Source organism: Archocentrus centrarchus, chromosome 4 (genome assembly GCF_007364275.1).
Source record: "Archocentrus centrarchus isolate MPI-CPG fArcCen1 chromosome 4, fArcCen1, whole genome shotgun sequence".
NCBI classification, from domain to species: Eukaryota; Metazoa; Chordata; class Actinopteri; order Cichliformes; family Cichlidae; genus Archocentrus; species Archocentrus centrarchus.
Genome location: NC_044349.1, coordinates 2177894 through 2193915, shown reverse-complemented (window position 1 = coordinate 2193915; position 16022 = coordinate 2177894). Strand labels below are relative to the sequence as shown.

Genomic DNA, 16022 nt, shown 5'->3' with positions numbered 1-16022 from the left:
TGGTCTTCCTCCAAGCTACAGTTCAGATTTGTTGAGCTGTCTCACATCTTTCGATCCTCCGGAGCTGCCCTGCTGGTGGGTCCAAAACCAAGGCTGAAATCTGCTGTTGACCTTGTGTCTGCCATCAGGGCCTCTGAGCTTTGGAATAATCTGCAAGAGGAGAAAAGGCTTGAAATCTTTAGCATCTTTCAAATCACTTCTAAAAACACATTTTTATAAACTTATTTTTATGCTATGTTTTCCTATGTCTTAACTTCTCTTTTATTATTAAATTAGCATTCTGCTTTATTTGTGCATATTTGCATATTCTTTAACAATTTTGAACATTTAAAAATATATCCTGGAAACATTTTCTTAGCTTTTCTTATAAACAGAAAGTGCCAGGTTTGTTTGTAGCCTATAATTAGTTTTTTATGGAAAAATATTTTATGTTTGCAGTTATAATCTCGAGAAAAAAATTGCAACCATCTCAAAGTCAGCAGATTTTTTTTTTCCCACAATAAGGCATATCCAATGAAACCATGCAAATTGGAACCATTATGAAAACTATCCAAGTTATGGGCCCTCACGGTGCATGGGGTGTGTTGATATTTGGTGCTTTGTGGCCTTATTTGTATCCCAAAGCTCTAATATCTCTGTATATTTGCAATTTGTATACTTGTATATTGTCTTATAGTTTTTATACTTATTTGTTTTTTTGTTTTTTTCTGTAAGCACGAAGTACCGCAGCAATTTCCTAATGCTGTGAACCTGTTCACCCATATGGCAATAAAAACCTTCTGATTCTGATTCTTCTGATTCTTAGTCTAAGTTTCAGGAGCCAGCTGCTTTCAAGGCTGGAAAACACATTTAAGCTTTGTTAAAAACTGCAACTCAATCTATTCTGTGCACAAGCGTCACAGTCTAAAGGAGTATTTCTTCTTTAAAGCAGAGACTATGTAATCATAACTCAAAATAAATGAGCACTTTTTTTCTTTTGGAAAAAAAAAAGATGTTTTTAATCTTCTTTTTAGGTTTTAAAAAGTTAATGTCCTCATTTTAAGTCTTTCATGCAGAGTGGTCACTGCAGCTGTTTCATTGTTATAGTTGCATATCAGCCAACACAGCGGATGCTTGTGCAGCATCTCATACACTCACATACACACGGTCATGGGAAGTTGTTTTTGTTATTTTTATTTGTCATTTGAATGTAATTAAGAGGATCAGGATTAATCACTGCCGGCTGTAGTGACAGTGGATCATTATTGGTTCGTTAAATACCTACAAACACACGGTGTCCAGCTGAGTGGACATGTTTGTAACTCCATGAAAAACAGCTTCATAAACAAAATTTTATTAGCATTGTTCTTTTCATGCCTAAAGAGGAATAAAAACCCTCTGTGATATTGTTTCATTCTCATCCTAATGTAATTCCATAGTGACAGTTTTCAGACTTGCTTCATGTTCCCACCTCCTTGTTTCTGTCCTCTCCTCAGGTGAACTTGTGGTTGGAGCTGGTTCCTCATCTGCACAGTCTCAATGAGATCTCCCAGCTCATCCCAACCACCACCAAGGTTGGTTTAAAATCATCTGTATCTCATATGATAGCAAAAAGTAACAATGTGAGTCATTCCCTCCACAGCAGAGTTTTTGGAGTAAACCCAAGAAAAGATTTCAAATGTAACAATGTTGCCTTCGAGAGCCTTTTGTGACCTCCTACTTATGTGGTTAGATATGATATAAAGTATTTCATATTTAAATACTTGTGATAAAAGAACACATATGCATGCAGAGCAGCAGTTAAAGTATAAGGAGGAATGAATTTACATGTAATAAGCCAAAAGTTGTCATTAATATAACTAACTTAATGTTGTGATATAATGATTAATTTTTTTTTATATACTGAAGTGACTCTACCAAGTCAGTTAGTTTTAAGTTTTAAGCATTTGACACCATTTCAGGATTTACACTATCGCACTTTGCCAAGCGTTAGAACAAAGATGTGGATCACTTCCATTGTGCACCTTAAGCATGAAGCTACAGCAAAGAAATTATTAACATTACATAATACAATACTTGGAGTTGATTTTGGCCATGTTTCTTCTTTCTGTGTTGTTCTGTCCTGATATTTGAAGTGTCTTCCTTTTCCATGTTTGCTGTGCATCCCTTTCCTGGTCTTCCTTTTGTTTATTTAGGTCCATAAGTATTTGAGCAAGGACACGGGTTCTGTAATTTTGCCTCACTGCATTACCATTACCATAATGGATTCAATCAAGATGTGATTGAAGTGTTGACCTTCTGCTGTAATTCAAGAATAGCCCATTTCACTGATGTACAGCCAAAATGCTTCCTAAAATAAAACTGTAGTGAAACTTTATTAACTTTGGACCACTGGATAAAATTGTTGGTTGGTTTCTGTGATCTGTAGCTAAAAATTTATAATTGAAACCAGAAATGACCAAAATACATTGTTACCCCTGAATTTTGGCAGTAAAAGCTTCTTTTCAGATTTCCACTCTTTCATGAACCTCAACCTATATTTGACCTTCCTGGCAGCAGGAAATCTGCAAGGCTGCAAAGTTAGCATTATAAAATGTCAAGCAAGTAACATTTTTTTTCATTTTCTTTCACAATATGCTGTTGAAACACTGTGACTCACAGAGGCTGCATGAGTGAAATGTCAGTTCGGTGGTTGTGTGGATTGAAAAGTCTTGAAGGACCCGAAATGCAAGACACAGGAGGCGCAGATAAAGTGAATCCAGAAAAAGCTAGGGCTGGTTGTACACAGCAGAGAGGAAGCACAGAGAACATGTGCTGGATTAAGCAGCACTAAACAGACAGAGGAGAGAACTACAGTCGGTTCCAGTGCACTGGAGAACTTCTTCCTTTCTTATGTCTTTTACACTCAACCCTTTTTTGTGCAAATATAAAAGAGATTATGTTTGTGTTATGTTTTCTGATTTTATCCAGTCATCCAACATGTAGTTTGCACTTGGTAATGACACATGATAGACATATTGTTGAACGTAATCAAATAAATTACATATTAACCACTGGTTTTCCTGTCTTCAGATCCCTCCACCAGAGGCTACTAATCGTACACCAAAGACCAAAATTCTGGTGACCAAGCGACCAAACCCGACACCCTTCCCCACTGAAACACAGGACAGCCACAACCAGCCACACCTGGTGGACCAGCGTGACTACTCCACTGAGCTATCGGTAACCATTGCTGTGGGAGCATCCCTGCTTTTCCTTAATATCCTGGCCTTTGCTGCACTTTACTACAAAAAAGACAAGCGCCGGCATGATGTTCATAGACGCTGCAGCCCCCAGCGGAGTGCTGCAAATGACCTTGCCCACACTCAAGAGGAGGAAATCATGTCTCTACAGATGAAGCAGCACACGGACCTGGACCGAGACTGCAGGGGGGTTGGCGACTCCCTGCACCCGCACGACGTGGTTCTGAGGACTGCCTGCCCACCGGACTATACTCTGGCCATGAGGCGCTCGCCAGACGACATCCCGCTCATGACACCAAACACCATAACCATGATCCCCAGCACCATGGGAGGGCTCACCTCACTTCACTCTTTCAATACCTTCCCTAGCAGTGGCCAGAATAATACCCTGCCCCACCCGCACCCACACTCACACTCCACCACTCGAGTATAGCCCTGTGGATGCTCCCGTGCAGGCAGGACTCTGATGGCTGAGGCTAAAGCTAATGCCGCTGATGCAGCAGAGACTGAAAGCCAACTTTCTGACAGACACAAGTATGTCATGAGCTGAAACGCCATCCTGGAGTTGCCAGACACCCATGGAATTACACCGGGACTGTACGACACCCTGTTAATACCTGAGGGAATATAGTCGAGCATTTCTGAGGGTTTCGAACAGGGAAAAAAGAAATAATTATGTTTTTGTACAAAAATTTAAGACAAGGAAAAAAATACATATAAAGAGCTGAAGATAAACAACCTCTAAAGCTAAAAATTAGAGGAGGATGTTTTTGGTTTTTTTTTTAATTGTTATTATTTTTGTTCTGATATTGCAGCAAAACAAGGTACAGTAAAATACGTTCGCTTTCTAGCGACAGATATGGCCTTCGGGATCTTTTGACAAATGACTGCTTGAGAGTATTATCTGGAAACAGAGGAGAGCATCAGACACACCTCGGAGGTGAGAAGATGGGAGCTCTTTGTGAAAGAAAGAAAGCGTATTTTCCTTTGGCATCACGCTAGAGATTACTCTGTGGGGCACAAAGTAGACGCCATGCAAACCAATTTAGGCATGTCTTGACATCATAAATGGAGGCTATGTAAGATAAGGTAAAACAGTTGTTGAAAGGAAACGCTGAAAACTTCAAGAAAAAGAAATCCTGTATGCACAACAGAACCATTTCGAGGAGAAAAAAATCTTGCAAATACTTTTCATCCATTTATTTTTCAGGATCGGGAACAATTTTATTGTATAGAACCTATTTACATATCTAGATCTGTACACTAAGCACCGAGGCTGTTTAAGCCCTCCTCTCTTGAGAGGGGCGTCCATACTGCAAACCTGCCAGTAGAACTGAACCAGTAGGAAGTGGGGATCCACCTGCTGGCTTTCTGGCATTTCCAACTTCAACACAGAGAGCTGGGGGACAAAGGATAATTGGATATTTTAGCACGATGCGCATGACAATTTATCTGCTTGATGGCTGCTCTGCTGATTATGTCATTATTAAGAATAATTTTCACCCTCTCCCTTGCATTGGAGAAATTTCAGACATATTTCCTGATTGGATTACAAGAAAACACACACACCCTTGCAGGACTGTGGGAAATACAGTTCGGGGTTATGGATGATGTGGGCTGGAGTTGGGGACGGAAAGGGGAGGGGCTGGAAATATGGTTCAAATTTTCTTGCATAACATAATATAGCTTGAGTGGAGCTGGGCATATAAGGACTAGTTTTGTACTCCGTGTGTTGGTACTACTTTTTGATAGTGGTTAAATCACATTACACTGTATCAATCAAACTCATTGTACCTTCAGTTGAGATCAATGTTCTTTGCTATTCTACCTATTAGACCACTATACCGTATAGAAGTAATTACCTGCACCATTTTTCCATTGGCCATTTTTCTTTACTCTTAACTGGGAGGTGTTTTGACTGAGTAACACGGTGGAGGGTGAAACTAGTGGAAAAAAGGGTGGGAGAGTGAATCTCTGGGATGTGTAGATTTTCTATTCATCCAATCGGGCACTGTAGAGCCGTTTAAACACGAATGCCCACACATGGCTAATACAAGTCAAAGGGCAAGACGATAGGAAGCGCTAAGGTCATAGGAGGCCAGTTCCCATGATGCTCTTTTCATCTAGTTTTTATCATTAGCCAAGGATGGTTGTGTTCGGAGACACGCTGTGTTGGAATTATTGAATTTTATGTGAAGGAAGCAGAAAGGCCTCTCATAGCAGCTGAAGCCCAGAGTCACTCCTCTTTACCTAATTTTGAAGAGCTGCTTTTTTTCTTTTTCTTTTTTTTTTAGCCCCGCTCATTTTCTACCAGGGATTCTCTACTGTCTCATCTTTTATACTGAGCTGACAGCTGGGCTGTTTAGCAAAACGGCTCGTCTCACATCCGCACTGTCTTCAGTTGACCATCTCCTGCAATGCTGTCTGCCTTTGCTAACATCTTCAGGTCAGTGAAGCCCCAGCAGCTAACGATGTTATCCATCGGCGTAGAAATGAGTCACAGCGTAGCCGAATCCAGTTGCTTAAAAGGTTGGAGTCACTGTGGGGGTAAAGTGGTGAGCTTCGAAGCAGACAGAGAGATGAATATCCTAGATGGCGAGCCTATTGTGCACAGATATAGAAATCTGAATGCTGGCGCAGAGATGCTACTTGGTGAGGTGAAATGCTTTTCTCCCTGTTTCCCCTTCACTAAAATGTAGATGTGTAGAGGCCTCTGTTGTGAGAATTCATCCTGCCCCTTTTGGCTTCCTTACAGGCACTGTGCAGTCATTCAAAATAATGAGTGCAGACTACTGTTACCCCATGTAACACTGTGGCAGACAAGCTGGATGAGGGGGGTAAAATCTTGTCTCTCATAGGAAATTTTGCTTTTTTTTTTTTGGAATAAAATTTAAATTGAATAAACTAATTTTATCTGTTGGCTCCAGATTGTTTCTCTGGATGAAGTGAACAGCCAGGGTTTGATCTGGGATTTTAACAAAAGAAAGATTCCAAGGTTATTATCACACGTCATCCTCGTGGGAATCTCAGAATCTGGGGAAAATCTGCTCTGCAGTTCTGCTGGCACTGCACCAGCCAATCACAAGCTTTCTAACTTCCAGTCAGTTTGTGCAAATACTCTCATGCACAGCCATGTGAGAAAAATTACACCTGGGTGTTTCAAGTATTTTGTTTTCTACATAAAGCGTTGAACTTGAACTCAAGATTTATTAGGCCCATATAAAAAGCAACATGACCTTGATTTTTTTAACCCAACTGCTGAAATGCATTCCACTACATGTGGAGAGAAAATAAAGTGATAATATTGGTTTTGTAGGGATTCAAGAAAGTTTGTCCCTCAGTGCGCACACGCGCAACAACTTAACTGCTAATACATGCGCTACTAATTTAAAATGTGCAGAAAGCCTCGTGGGGCAGGTCAGATTACACACCGTGAGTCCAAGCAAGATGTGTTTGTTTCTTCAGTTTTGTTCTGCCTTCGTTTTCTCACCTGAAAATGAAGACAGTGTGTTTCATGATATTAACCCAGTGGAGCACAGAGCGCTGCACTTCTTCAAACCAAAAATTCTCCTTTCTTTTTCTTTTTCTTGCTTTTTTACAGTCAACCTTTTGATATTTTAACATGACACACTTTAATATAATCCCTGTTGATTAGACATGACCCTCTGCAGGCCTACTGCATGTATGTATGTATGCAGTGCAGCCAAACATACAGTCCTACCAACTGGACCCCCCCCCCCCAAAAAAAAAGAGCAGAGGACCGCAGCTTCTGTCACCTTCATTTACTGCCGCTGTGGAAGATATGAAGCTCTGATCAGTTGGGATCCAATCTGTAAAGCCTCTCAGCTAAGTCACAGCAGGTGTCCTGTGGTCACCTCCATCCATAACAGCCATCATAGTTTTGTCTTTTGTCTTGTAAAACCACAACCTGCATGACTCTCCGTCACACTTAAAGTGGCATTTTTCATGAACTCATGTCATACGACTAAAAATCATTCTGATCATGACCTACTTGCATAAATTTCAATTTTGAATTCTGCGGATTGTAAGATTGCAGTGGTTTGAAAGTCACTCAGAAACAGTAACTATATCTGCACATGAAAATATCACAGGGGTGGAGATTGTACATAGCTAGCACTTGCCAAATTCAAACACCGCTCTCCAGAAAAATGACAAAGGGCCAAAGGAAGGGCCACCCACTGAATTAAACATATAATTGCACTGATGGGTAAATAGTCAAGCAATTGCAGGGCCATGCTAAGTGGGTGACAGCTGAGGATGAATCCTAATTAATAGCTTGCCATGCATGCAATTGTCTGATTGATGATAGGTGAAAAATGCAAACCAACTGTAGCGGGAAAAAGTGAGAGAAATGCCGGTCAGCACCTGACATATTTGAAATTATAAATGGAAATTGCCGGAAACTGTACTGAACTTAATTTATGGTGGCAGTTGCTAACAAGATTTAGCCTCTGCAGTTACTACATACAAATATATTCACAATTTTCTCATCCAGAAAAAGCAGTTTCACCAGATTGCTTGAGGATGTGAAAGTAGAGAGGGAGATAGAAAAACTTTCTGGAGAAGATGCACTGCAATCAGTCATCTATCAGGAATTATATAAGTCAGGAAAATGCATTAAATTCATTTAATGTTTCTGAGAGTTGTGCATGGAGACACCAAAGCAGACTGAAAGCAAATCGGTATAATTAGAGAGCTAACTGCAACTTTTGCAAAGAAAAGCACCAGATGACCTTTCCCTGAAGAGAACTGCAGGCTGTGCCAATATGAAAGCATTAAAAGCACAAATTGAAAGTAAACCTTAGCATCTCTGATTTAAGCACTAGCAGCCCGCTGCTTTCCTGATAATTAAGATGTGAAAAAGATTTCAAATACACAGGAGCAGAAGAAGCTCTGACCACAGAGACAGGACCTACTGTAGCACCTTTGTTGAGACCGAAACACTTGCTGGCCATTGTTAGTATATGATAAAGTTAGACATAATCTTATTTGAAGAATAACAGCCTACCAGAATCATATCACAGCACTCCACTTAACATACCCCAAAACTGAGCGATTCAGTACCGTGCAGAAACAGCCTCGCTCCAAGACAGATAATTTCACAACAAACTAAATGTGACATTTTCTCTATTAAGATTCTTTAAGAATCTTTGGGTAAGAAATTGTTGTCCACATGTTACCCTGTGTCACCTTTTTCAGCTGTATGTTGAAAATGTCATTATTTTTTCTTAGCATTTTTCTGGTCTAAGGGATATCTCAAATGCATTCTCTACCTCATAAAACATTTTCAAATCATCATTTTTTGTGACTGTTGCTTTGCCCGTCCTGCTCTTCTTCTCCTGTATTGATGGTAAAGTTTTACTGGGCATTAGCCTGTCCAGCTGTCAGTATGCATTACCAACCCCTGCAGCTGCCACAAATGTGGGTCATGTCTCCCTGCGCTTGACATGAGTGTAAACGGTTGTGTACATATGGTGGTAGGAACGAGCAGTACTCAGACTTTCTCATTTAAAAATAATAATATATACATTTTAAAAAAGCTCAGCAGCACCTCTAGTGGTCGTAGGTTTCACAGGATGCCCCAATGTTATGTTGTTCATGTTAAAATCTCAGCTCACAACTAAAGTACAACTACACATGCATTCAAGAAAGGGCTAGGATTTCATAAAGTAGGGCTAGCTAATGTGAAAAAGCATGACTGAAAAAAGGTAATAAATTTTACCCAATCAACAGGTGTCGCTGTGGAAACTAAGTCTTTTCGTCTAATTATCATTCAGATGTTGAAGTGTTGATTTGTTGGCAACACGGCAACAAAAGGAAGAAGAAAATGTTAAAAATCCTTCCAGTCCTGTTGTTGATTTTGGAGTAACCGACACTCATTTTCAGGCTCTGGTCCCAGACCGCTTCTCACACGTCACGGATGCATATTTAGTTTTAACACAAATTTTTTGCTACTTTAAATATAAAACAAAAATATCATCTTCACTCTTTTAACTGGGAGCCACGTGATGTGTTTAAAGGGACAGTATCCTTGTCAAAATCAAAAACCTAAATATTCTAATTAAATCCATCCGCTGTAACCCAGCCGGATGGATGATTGAGGCAACATTAGGCCTTTAAACTGAGAGCTAATAACAATGAAATCTTACTGGATATCGAAGCGAGCAAATAAAATATGAAAGAAGTTAAAAATTAATTGCAGCTTTTATTCTGTTTCTATGCTGTGGCAGTTTTATATGGAACATTATGAAATGATGGGGAGCAGAGTATGCCTTTGTTTAAGCGCTGCATATCATAAAATCGTAAACATTCACCTTTTTCTGACTGAACCTGGTTCATAATTGAATTCATGTTTGTTTAACCGTGAAAACGGTTGAGCACACTGAATACATGCGTCATGCACGGGCAGGAGGGTCTCTCCATGTGCGTTTGCTGATACACATCTTAAATATATAAAAAACCAACAAAAAAAAACAGTTGTAAACTCTTAAACACATGACCTGCAAAAAATGTCACCCTGTTTTGAATGCATTGTCCATTTTCAGTTACCAATATCCTCCTTTGTCAGCCTTGTAAACATTATTTCCATCAGTGTTCAGTTCTATATTGTGCCTATTTTGTGTTTCTGTGTTCAATATTTAAATATTCTGTTTCTTTTGTGTCATATGATGTCTTGCTTGTCCTGAATAAGACTTGAATTTGGATTTATTGGCTTTGTGCTTGTAACAGCACTCATTTGTAACAGTGTCGCCATCCGGATGGCAGATGTGAGATATTAGTCTGAGATGACTCTCATCTGTCGTCACCCTCCTTTAAAAAAAAAAATTGTGTCCAGTTAGCCCGGTCTCATGGCAGCTTGTGAAACCGTCCCAAAATGTGATCTATATGCTTGTGTGCAGGGGCCCTTATATTTTAGCTTTTTCTTTGTGGTGGAGCAAATTCAAAAGTGCTGCATGTACGTTCATACATGGTGCCGCTGTCATTAGATTAGGGGGAATTACTTTTGGTAAAACTGCTTCCACTTGGAAGAAGAATAAACTCATGTTAAATGCAGCCCCATGTAGACTTTGAAGGCCGGGCTCTTTGAGTAGGTTCTTGTAGTTGTGCCACTACAATAATAATCCTCCCACCTTCTGCAGTGGGCTGGCACTTCCTTAAAATGGAATCTGTTTTGTGTCTATGGACAACAAAAAAAATGGGGACAAATCAACAGAATAAATTATTTTCAAACTACCATGAGACTGTGTTAGTCTGCCATTTACAAACTTTGACCCAATCCAGGTAGCATTTCTTCAGTCATTTCCTTCGGCTCCCAAACCGCCACATTTCATTAAGCCAGTCATGAAGGGTGAGTATACAGCCAAACTGCTGGGACTGCAGAACCTCGTGAAACCCTGTTCTAGGGGGAAGCTTCACTTTTTGTTCCTGTGTACAGCAGATCGCGGTCGACAGTGAGCCTGCGTTGTAGTGCGAGGGCAGAGAGGAACCAGCCCTGCGAATGAATGTAATGCAACGTGCCATTTTCTGACCTCAAAGCGCAGCAGAAACAACAATTAACCCTCAGATTCATCCTGAGAGGTTTTTGCAAGCAGTCTGAAACTAAAGGTGGATTTGTTCTCTGAAAGTCATGTGATCGAGGGGGAGCTATGTGAGCAGGTCTGGCGTTTGTATTGTAGATTACTTGTCACTTGTCTTTCTTTCTGGTTAAATAGTAATTACTCTTCTGGAGCACAATAAATGATTTTAATATGCTGATATGTTTTTTTTTCTCCCGAGTCTTCATTTATTATTTTCTGTGGCTGTTGCTAAGTTTACTGATTTAATTGGTGAAGCACACATCAGTTCGTACTCGCAAGTAATTACTCTGGCAATTTATTCGTGACATGATTACGTTTGTTTACTGTGACTGACGGTTGAGCAAACTTTGTCCAAGCCAGAATGCATATGAATATAAAAAATGAATAAAAAATAATAAAATGCAATGCCTGTAAAAGCTCACCGTGTTCTTACAGGGACGTCCACACAGAGATGGAAGGTAAACATCTGTCCGAAATGGGAAAACAAAAAAATTTTTAAATTAAGGAAATTCTTCTACTATATCTTTTCAGAAAGGCTTTTTTTTTTCATGAATTTTATGTGTTTACGTTCTTTGGACTGAATGACAGTAGGTCGGACATCCTCGCAGACCACGGTTTCTTTGAGCTGCAACATATGAAGGTTGTGCAACATGAAACATGTATCTGTGCTGTTATCCTTAAATTATTACTTATTGACAACTTTGATCGAAGCTTTGAAGTTTGCACCCAGAGCGAAATCAACAACAACATGCGGCACACTTAGAAACACAAGTCACAGACACACAAGTTTCATTGTTGCCTCCTACAGTATGAACATGTGTGCATGTTGACTGGCAACACAATAACAACAATAGCAACACTGTAATATTTCTGCATGTCTTATATATAGGAGAGAACTGGACCATTAAAAATGAAGAGTAACTAGAAATGAGCATCATTGACCCACATAAAAAAATTCTTCTAAAAGTCACTCAGGGGGTGGAGCTAAATCTAGACTAATGTGTTCATATCATATTTGTAGATTCAGATTTGAGCTTTTCAGACATGCTTGCTGTGAATGATTAAAAGCATTTTTGCCAATTTTGAAAATATTCTAAATGACTTCATACAGTATATTATTTTATGGGGTAAAGATTGTCTCATCAAAGCAATTTTATTTCTTTTTGTTGTTAAATTACATAAAAATCTCTCTTTGTGATGCTGATTTACAGCTGTAAAACAGAAAGAAAGAAAACATGTGAAACAAAAAGAAACCTGTTTTTACAGCACAAACTCGTGTAAAATCTCATCCAAGAAATACGAGAGCAACAATAACTGGATACATTAATAGTATAATGTTTTAAAGTCTCTCGAATTCATTCAGTTTGATCCTTCGAAATCTCGTTAAATAGAATTTTAAACTATTTTGTCTTTATTGTTTCCTTATTTTGTTAAAACATAATTCTTTGTGTAACACAACTTCAGATCTTGAATCATTCATTACTGTTTAATGATTTATTGTTTCCCAATATGTGATGAGCTTAGTTATGTATTTCAGTGCTATAAATGTGTGATAAGAGCTCAACAAAATTATTTGTGGGGCTCTGCCGGAGAACTTCAGGGACTGTTTGTGCCTTTGGGCTTGAAGTGATGCATTATCAGTTTTCTCTGATCTTAAATATCACACAAATACAAGCACACACACACACACACACACACACACACACACACACACACACACACACACAGAGAGACAAATAAAGCAAACTGGCATTTTGTTTAGTGCTAATTGGAAATCAATCGGAATTCATCCTCCTTGGAAAACGGTGACATTTTCCCACTCTTTGCCAATGATTAGAAACAAATTATGCCAGACACTGACTGACATTTGGAGAGCAGGCGGCTGTTTGGAGTGGAGTGTAAAGGATCAACAGAGCATGTATTTATGCTCTCAGCCACTGATCCTGCTGTGTGTGTGTGTGTGTGTGTGTGTGTGTGTGTGTGTGTGTGTGCGTGTGCGTGCGCGTGCGCGCGCACCTATTTGTCTGACCAAGGGCACACACGACTGCGGGCTGCTCAGCCACGGGGCCCTGTAGGAATAGCTTGATAAGGGAGGCTTATTTACCATAATAATGCATCTCATCTCTGCACATCAAACACTCCTGCCTGGTCTGATAACCCGCTCTTTAATTTAGCACAACTGTTTGATCTAGCTGTACTGCCATTGTCCCAGGGCCATTGTCGCGAGCAGCACAACAGTTGGGTAATTGCTGTGTACTTTAACAGTGTTTCACAAATAGAACAGTTACATAATGTTGCACCTATAGAGTAGAGCTCCACTAAATTGTGTGAAGCTGTAGACGAAGTGCGAAAGGGACAAATGATGGAATTGTAAAAGGTATTGATATGTTGTCCCATCTATTCTAAAGCCTTTTATTAAGAAGTACTCATGACAGGCTTTATCATTAGCCAGAGCTGGTGCTCTGTGAGTTGGTATCATCACTTACTCAAATGGTGCTGATTTCAGGGATAATTATATAAAATACATCTTTGGCTGACTCACTTCTTGTTTCCAGTCTGTGTTTTTAGTGGTTGAGCCAAAGCAGAAATGTCACATGACTCGCCTGTGCCATGTAACTCTGACAGCCCAGAGGACCGCTGTGCTCAGTCGCACACATCTAATCTGTGAGAAATAGTGAATGCCAGCAAAAATATATATATAATTAAATACAATCTATTTTAGCGCTTATTAGAACAAACTGCATTGATATTTGCTTTTGTAATAAGCTTAAAATGGCTTTTATGTGGCTTTAATCTGCATGTTCTTTCTAAAAACAAACAAAAAGGTTTTAGGAACATAAGCCTGTTATTATAATTTTTGTAATCAGTGAGTTTCTGAGCCTTCTGAAGTGCAGCTTTTTATTTATTTGTTTTTGTTTGTATGTATTATTTTATTTTATTTGTATTTATTTATTTATTGGCAATTACACATTATCAAAACTTCTCCAAAGCAGGTTCACCCCCAATGCTGGAACTGGAGTGCTAAATGTTAACATCAGTGTGTACTCCCTGTCCCAGCAAACAGGGTTTAAAAATGCTGCAAACTTGCATTTCGCAACATTTTTGACAAATGCTTTTTTTTGCTTTTGTGTTATTTATTTTTTAGGTAGGTTGCTGTAAGGAGCTTGAAGTATTCAGGCTGTCAGAGTTTGATGTTTCAGACTTTTGGATCATATTCTGGGGCTCCATCAGATTTTTATTTCCTATAAAAACGGGTTTTGGTACTAAATAAAAGGTGTTAATTCATTTTTTTCTTCCTTTTGGTGTTTAGTCTCAGCATCTTGAAATACCACCTGCTGGTGAAACCCTTGAGGCATTTTTTTTACTGGCTGTATGATATCATCAGTAATCAGCTGACCTTTCTGTGCAGAAGGGTCGGAAACCACACCTGAAAGCGTCCGATGTTCAGATACGGCCTTTTTTCAGGCCTCTGTGTGGCCAACAGTCACATGAAAGGTTGCAACAAGCGCTTGAATCCAGCTGCCAATCAAAAAAGACATAAAGTTTGCTGAACTACATTAAGCCAGACTAATTTTGCCTTTATATTTCAGATGGGAAGATTAAAACCGTGAAATTATTAACTGGAATTCCCAAGCCACTTATTAGATATCCAAAATTTGCTCTGCTTTGAGGCAGATGAGTCACACTTTCCCCCCTAACAAGCGGTTTTAATCACTCTTTTGTTCTGTTCTTGACAAAACACACAGCAAAAGCTTTGTTCATAGCCTGTGTTCATTTTAATTGGGATTTGCTGAGTTTCTGCATCGTTTGAGTCGGTCCACTGGATGCTACCCTCAGGTAAGGCAGTTATAATCAATGCGCTGTCTCTCTCTCTCTCTTGTTCAAGGCCCAGCTTCTCCTCAAAGAGCTACATTTCCATAAAAAAATAGAAATGAAAACACATGTGCACGCACACAGTGGACTTGATTGGTGCTATGTTTACAAGTTTAATGATCAAACACTTTTATATTACAAATAACATCTGTTCAGCAGGGTTTCCGTCCTTAGCCAGGATCCTATTTCAAGTGTGCACAAGTGAAAGTCGAGAATGTGTCAAATTCAGCAGATTCAAGTCAGTTCAGTTCAGTTTTATTTATATAATTCCAAATCATAACAATAAGGAAAATGTAAGTTTGAGACTTTAAAAGGAAAGCTAACCAGTGACAATATTAACAAATTCAAAAGCAAGCATTCTGAGAACAATTAACACATTTATTGTCATTTTATTTGCTCCCAGTGGCGCTCAAACACAGGTCCATACTGTCTGAGTTAGAACTGAGCTGCTGTCAGCACCAGTGAATGAAGCATTTCTCTCATGTTTCATTTTATGTCTACAAGTGATCAGCCCGCACTGATTGAACCAAACAAATTAAATCTGAGAGGATCTGAAGCTTCTCTCGGCCTGTCTGTCTGAATATCTTTGAGCTTAATGAGATCTGGCAGGCGGCCTGTTCCCGTTGTCTCTCTGGAGGTGAAGAAAGTTGGAACTGTCCACAGTAACGCGAAGTTAACAAATCTGACAGCCAGGCTCTGCACCAAAAACAGTAAGCTGTTAGACACGTTGCACAGAGATATCAGTTTTGTATACTTTTGTTTCAGTTCATAGAAGGTTTTTATGAAGTTCCAGCACAGCGTGATTCTGTGGCGTCCCTGAGCCCAGAGTTAAAGGCAGCGTTACAGAAGCACAGGCCAGCAGGAAAACATGCTCAGGCACATTACAAGGCAAGCACGCCCTGTCAGGGACAACGCCTCCATTTTTAATTAATTTATATTGGTTCACCACCACCACCCTGACCCCTGCTCTCTCCTCATCTGCTGGCTTTTCATAAAGCTCATGCAGTCATTTAATTCCTGATGTGGTCAGACAGCCCAGCTGATGGAGTGATCCAGGGCTTTTGATAAACCAATCAGGTTTTTATGCCTTAATGTTACCAGTTACAAAACTGAAAACAAAAATTAATGCAAACTTTGACCTCTGGGCGTCTTTATGTCCTCGCACAGTTTCCTGTGGTGTTGCCTTGGTGGCTGCATGGCCTGACTTAACAAAGTCAGGCCATGCAGCCTGACTTTGAAAAATTGTTGCGTTTTTCATGGCAACAATGTTAGAAGCTCTAATTTTTCTAGTGGATCAGCCTCTTGGGAATTTCCACCCTGTTTTCCCATC

At 39.6% G+C, this 16022-nt stretch overlaps 1 protein-coding gene across 1 annotated transcript in view; it reads left to right on the top strand.

Moving 5' to 3' along the window:
• nlgn1 (neuroligin 1) overlaps positions 1-4245 on the top strand; it is a 266100-nt gene extending 261855 nt beyond the window's left edge. The window contains exons 9-10 of the mRNA XM_030727247.1: positions 1476-1553; positions 3052-4245. Of these exons, the coding sequence (XP_030583107.1) occupies positions 1476-1553; positions 3052-3654 (681 nt within the window). The 3' untranslated portion in view covers positions 3655-4245. The remainder of the gene's footprint in view (positions 1-1475; positions 1554-3051) is intronic.
• The last annotated feature ends 11777 nt before the right edge of the window (positions 4246-16022 follow it).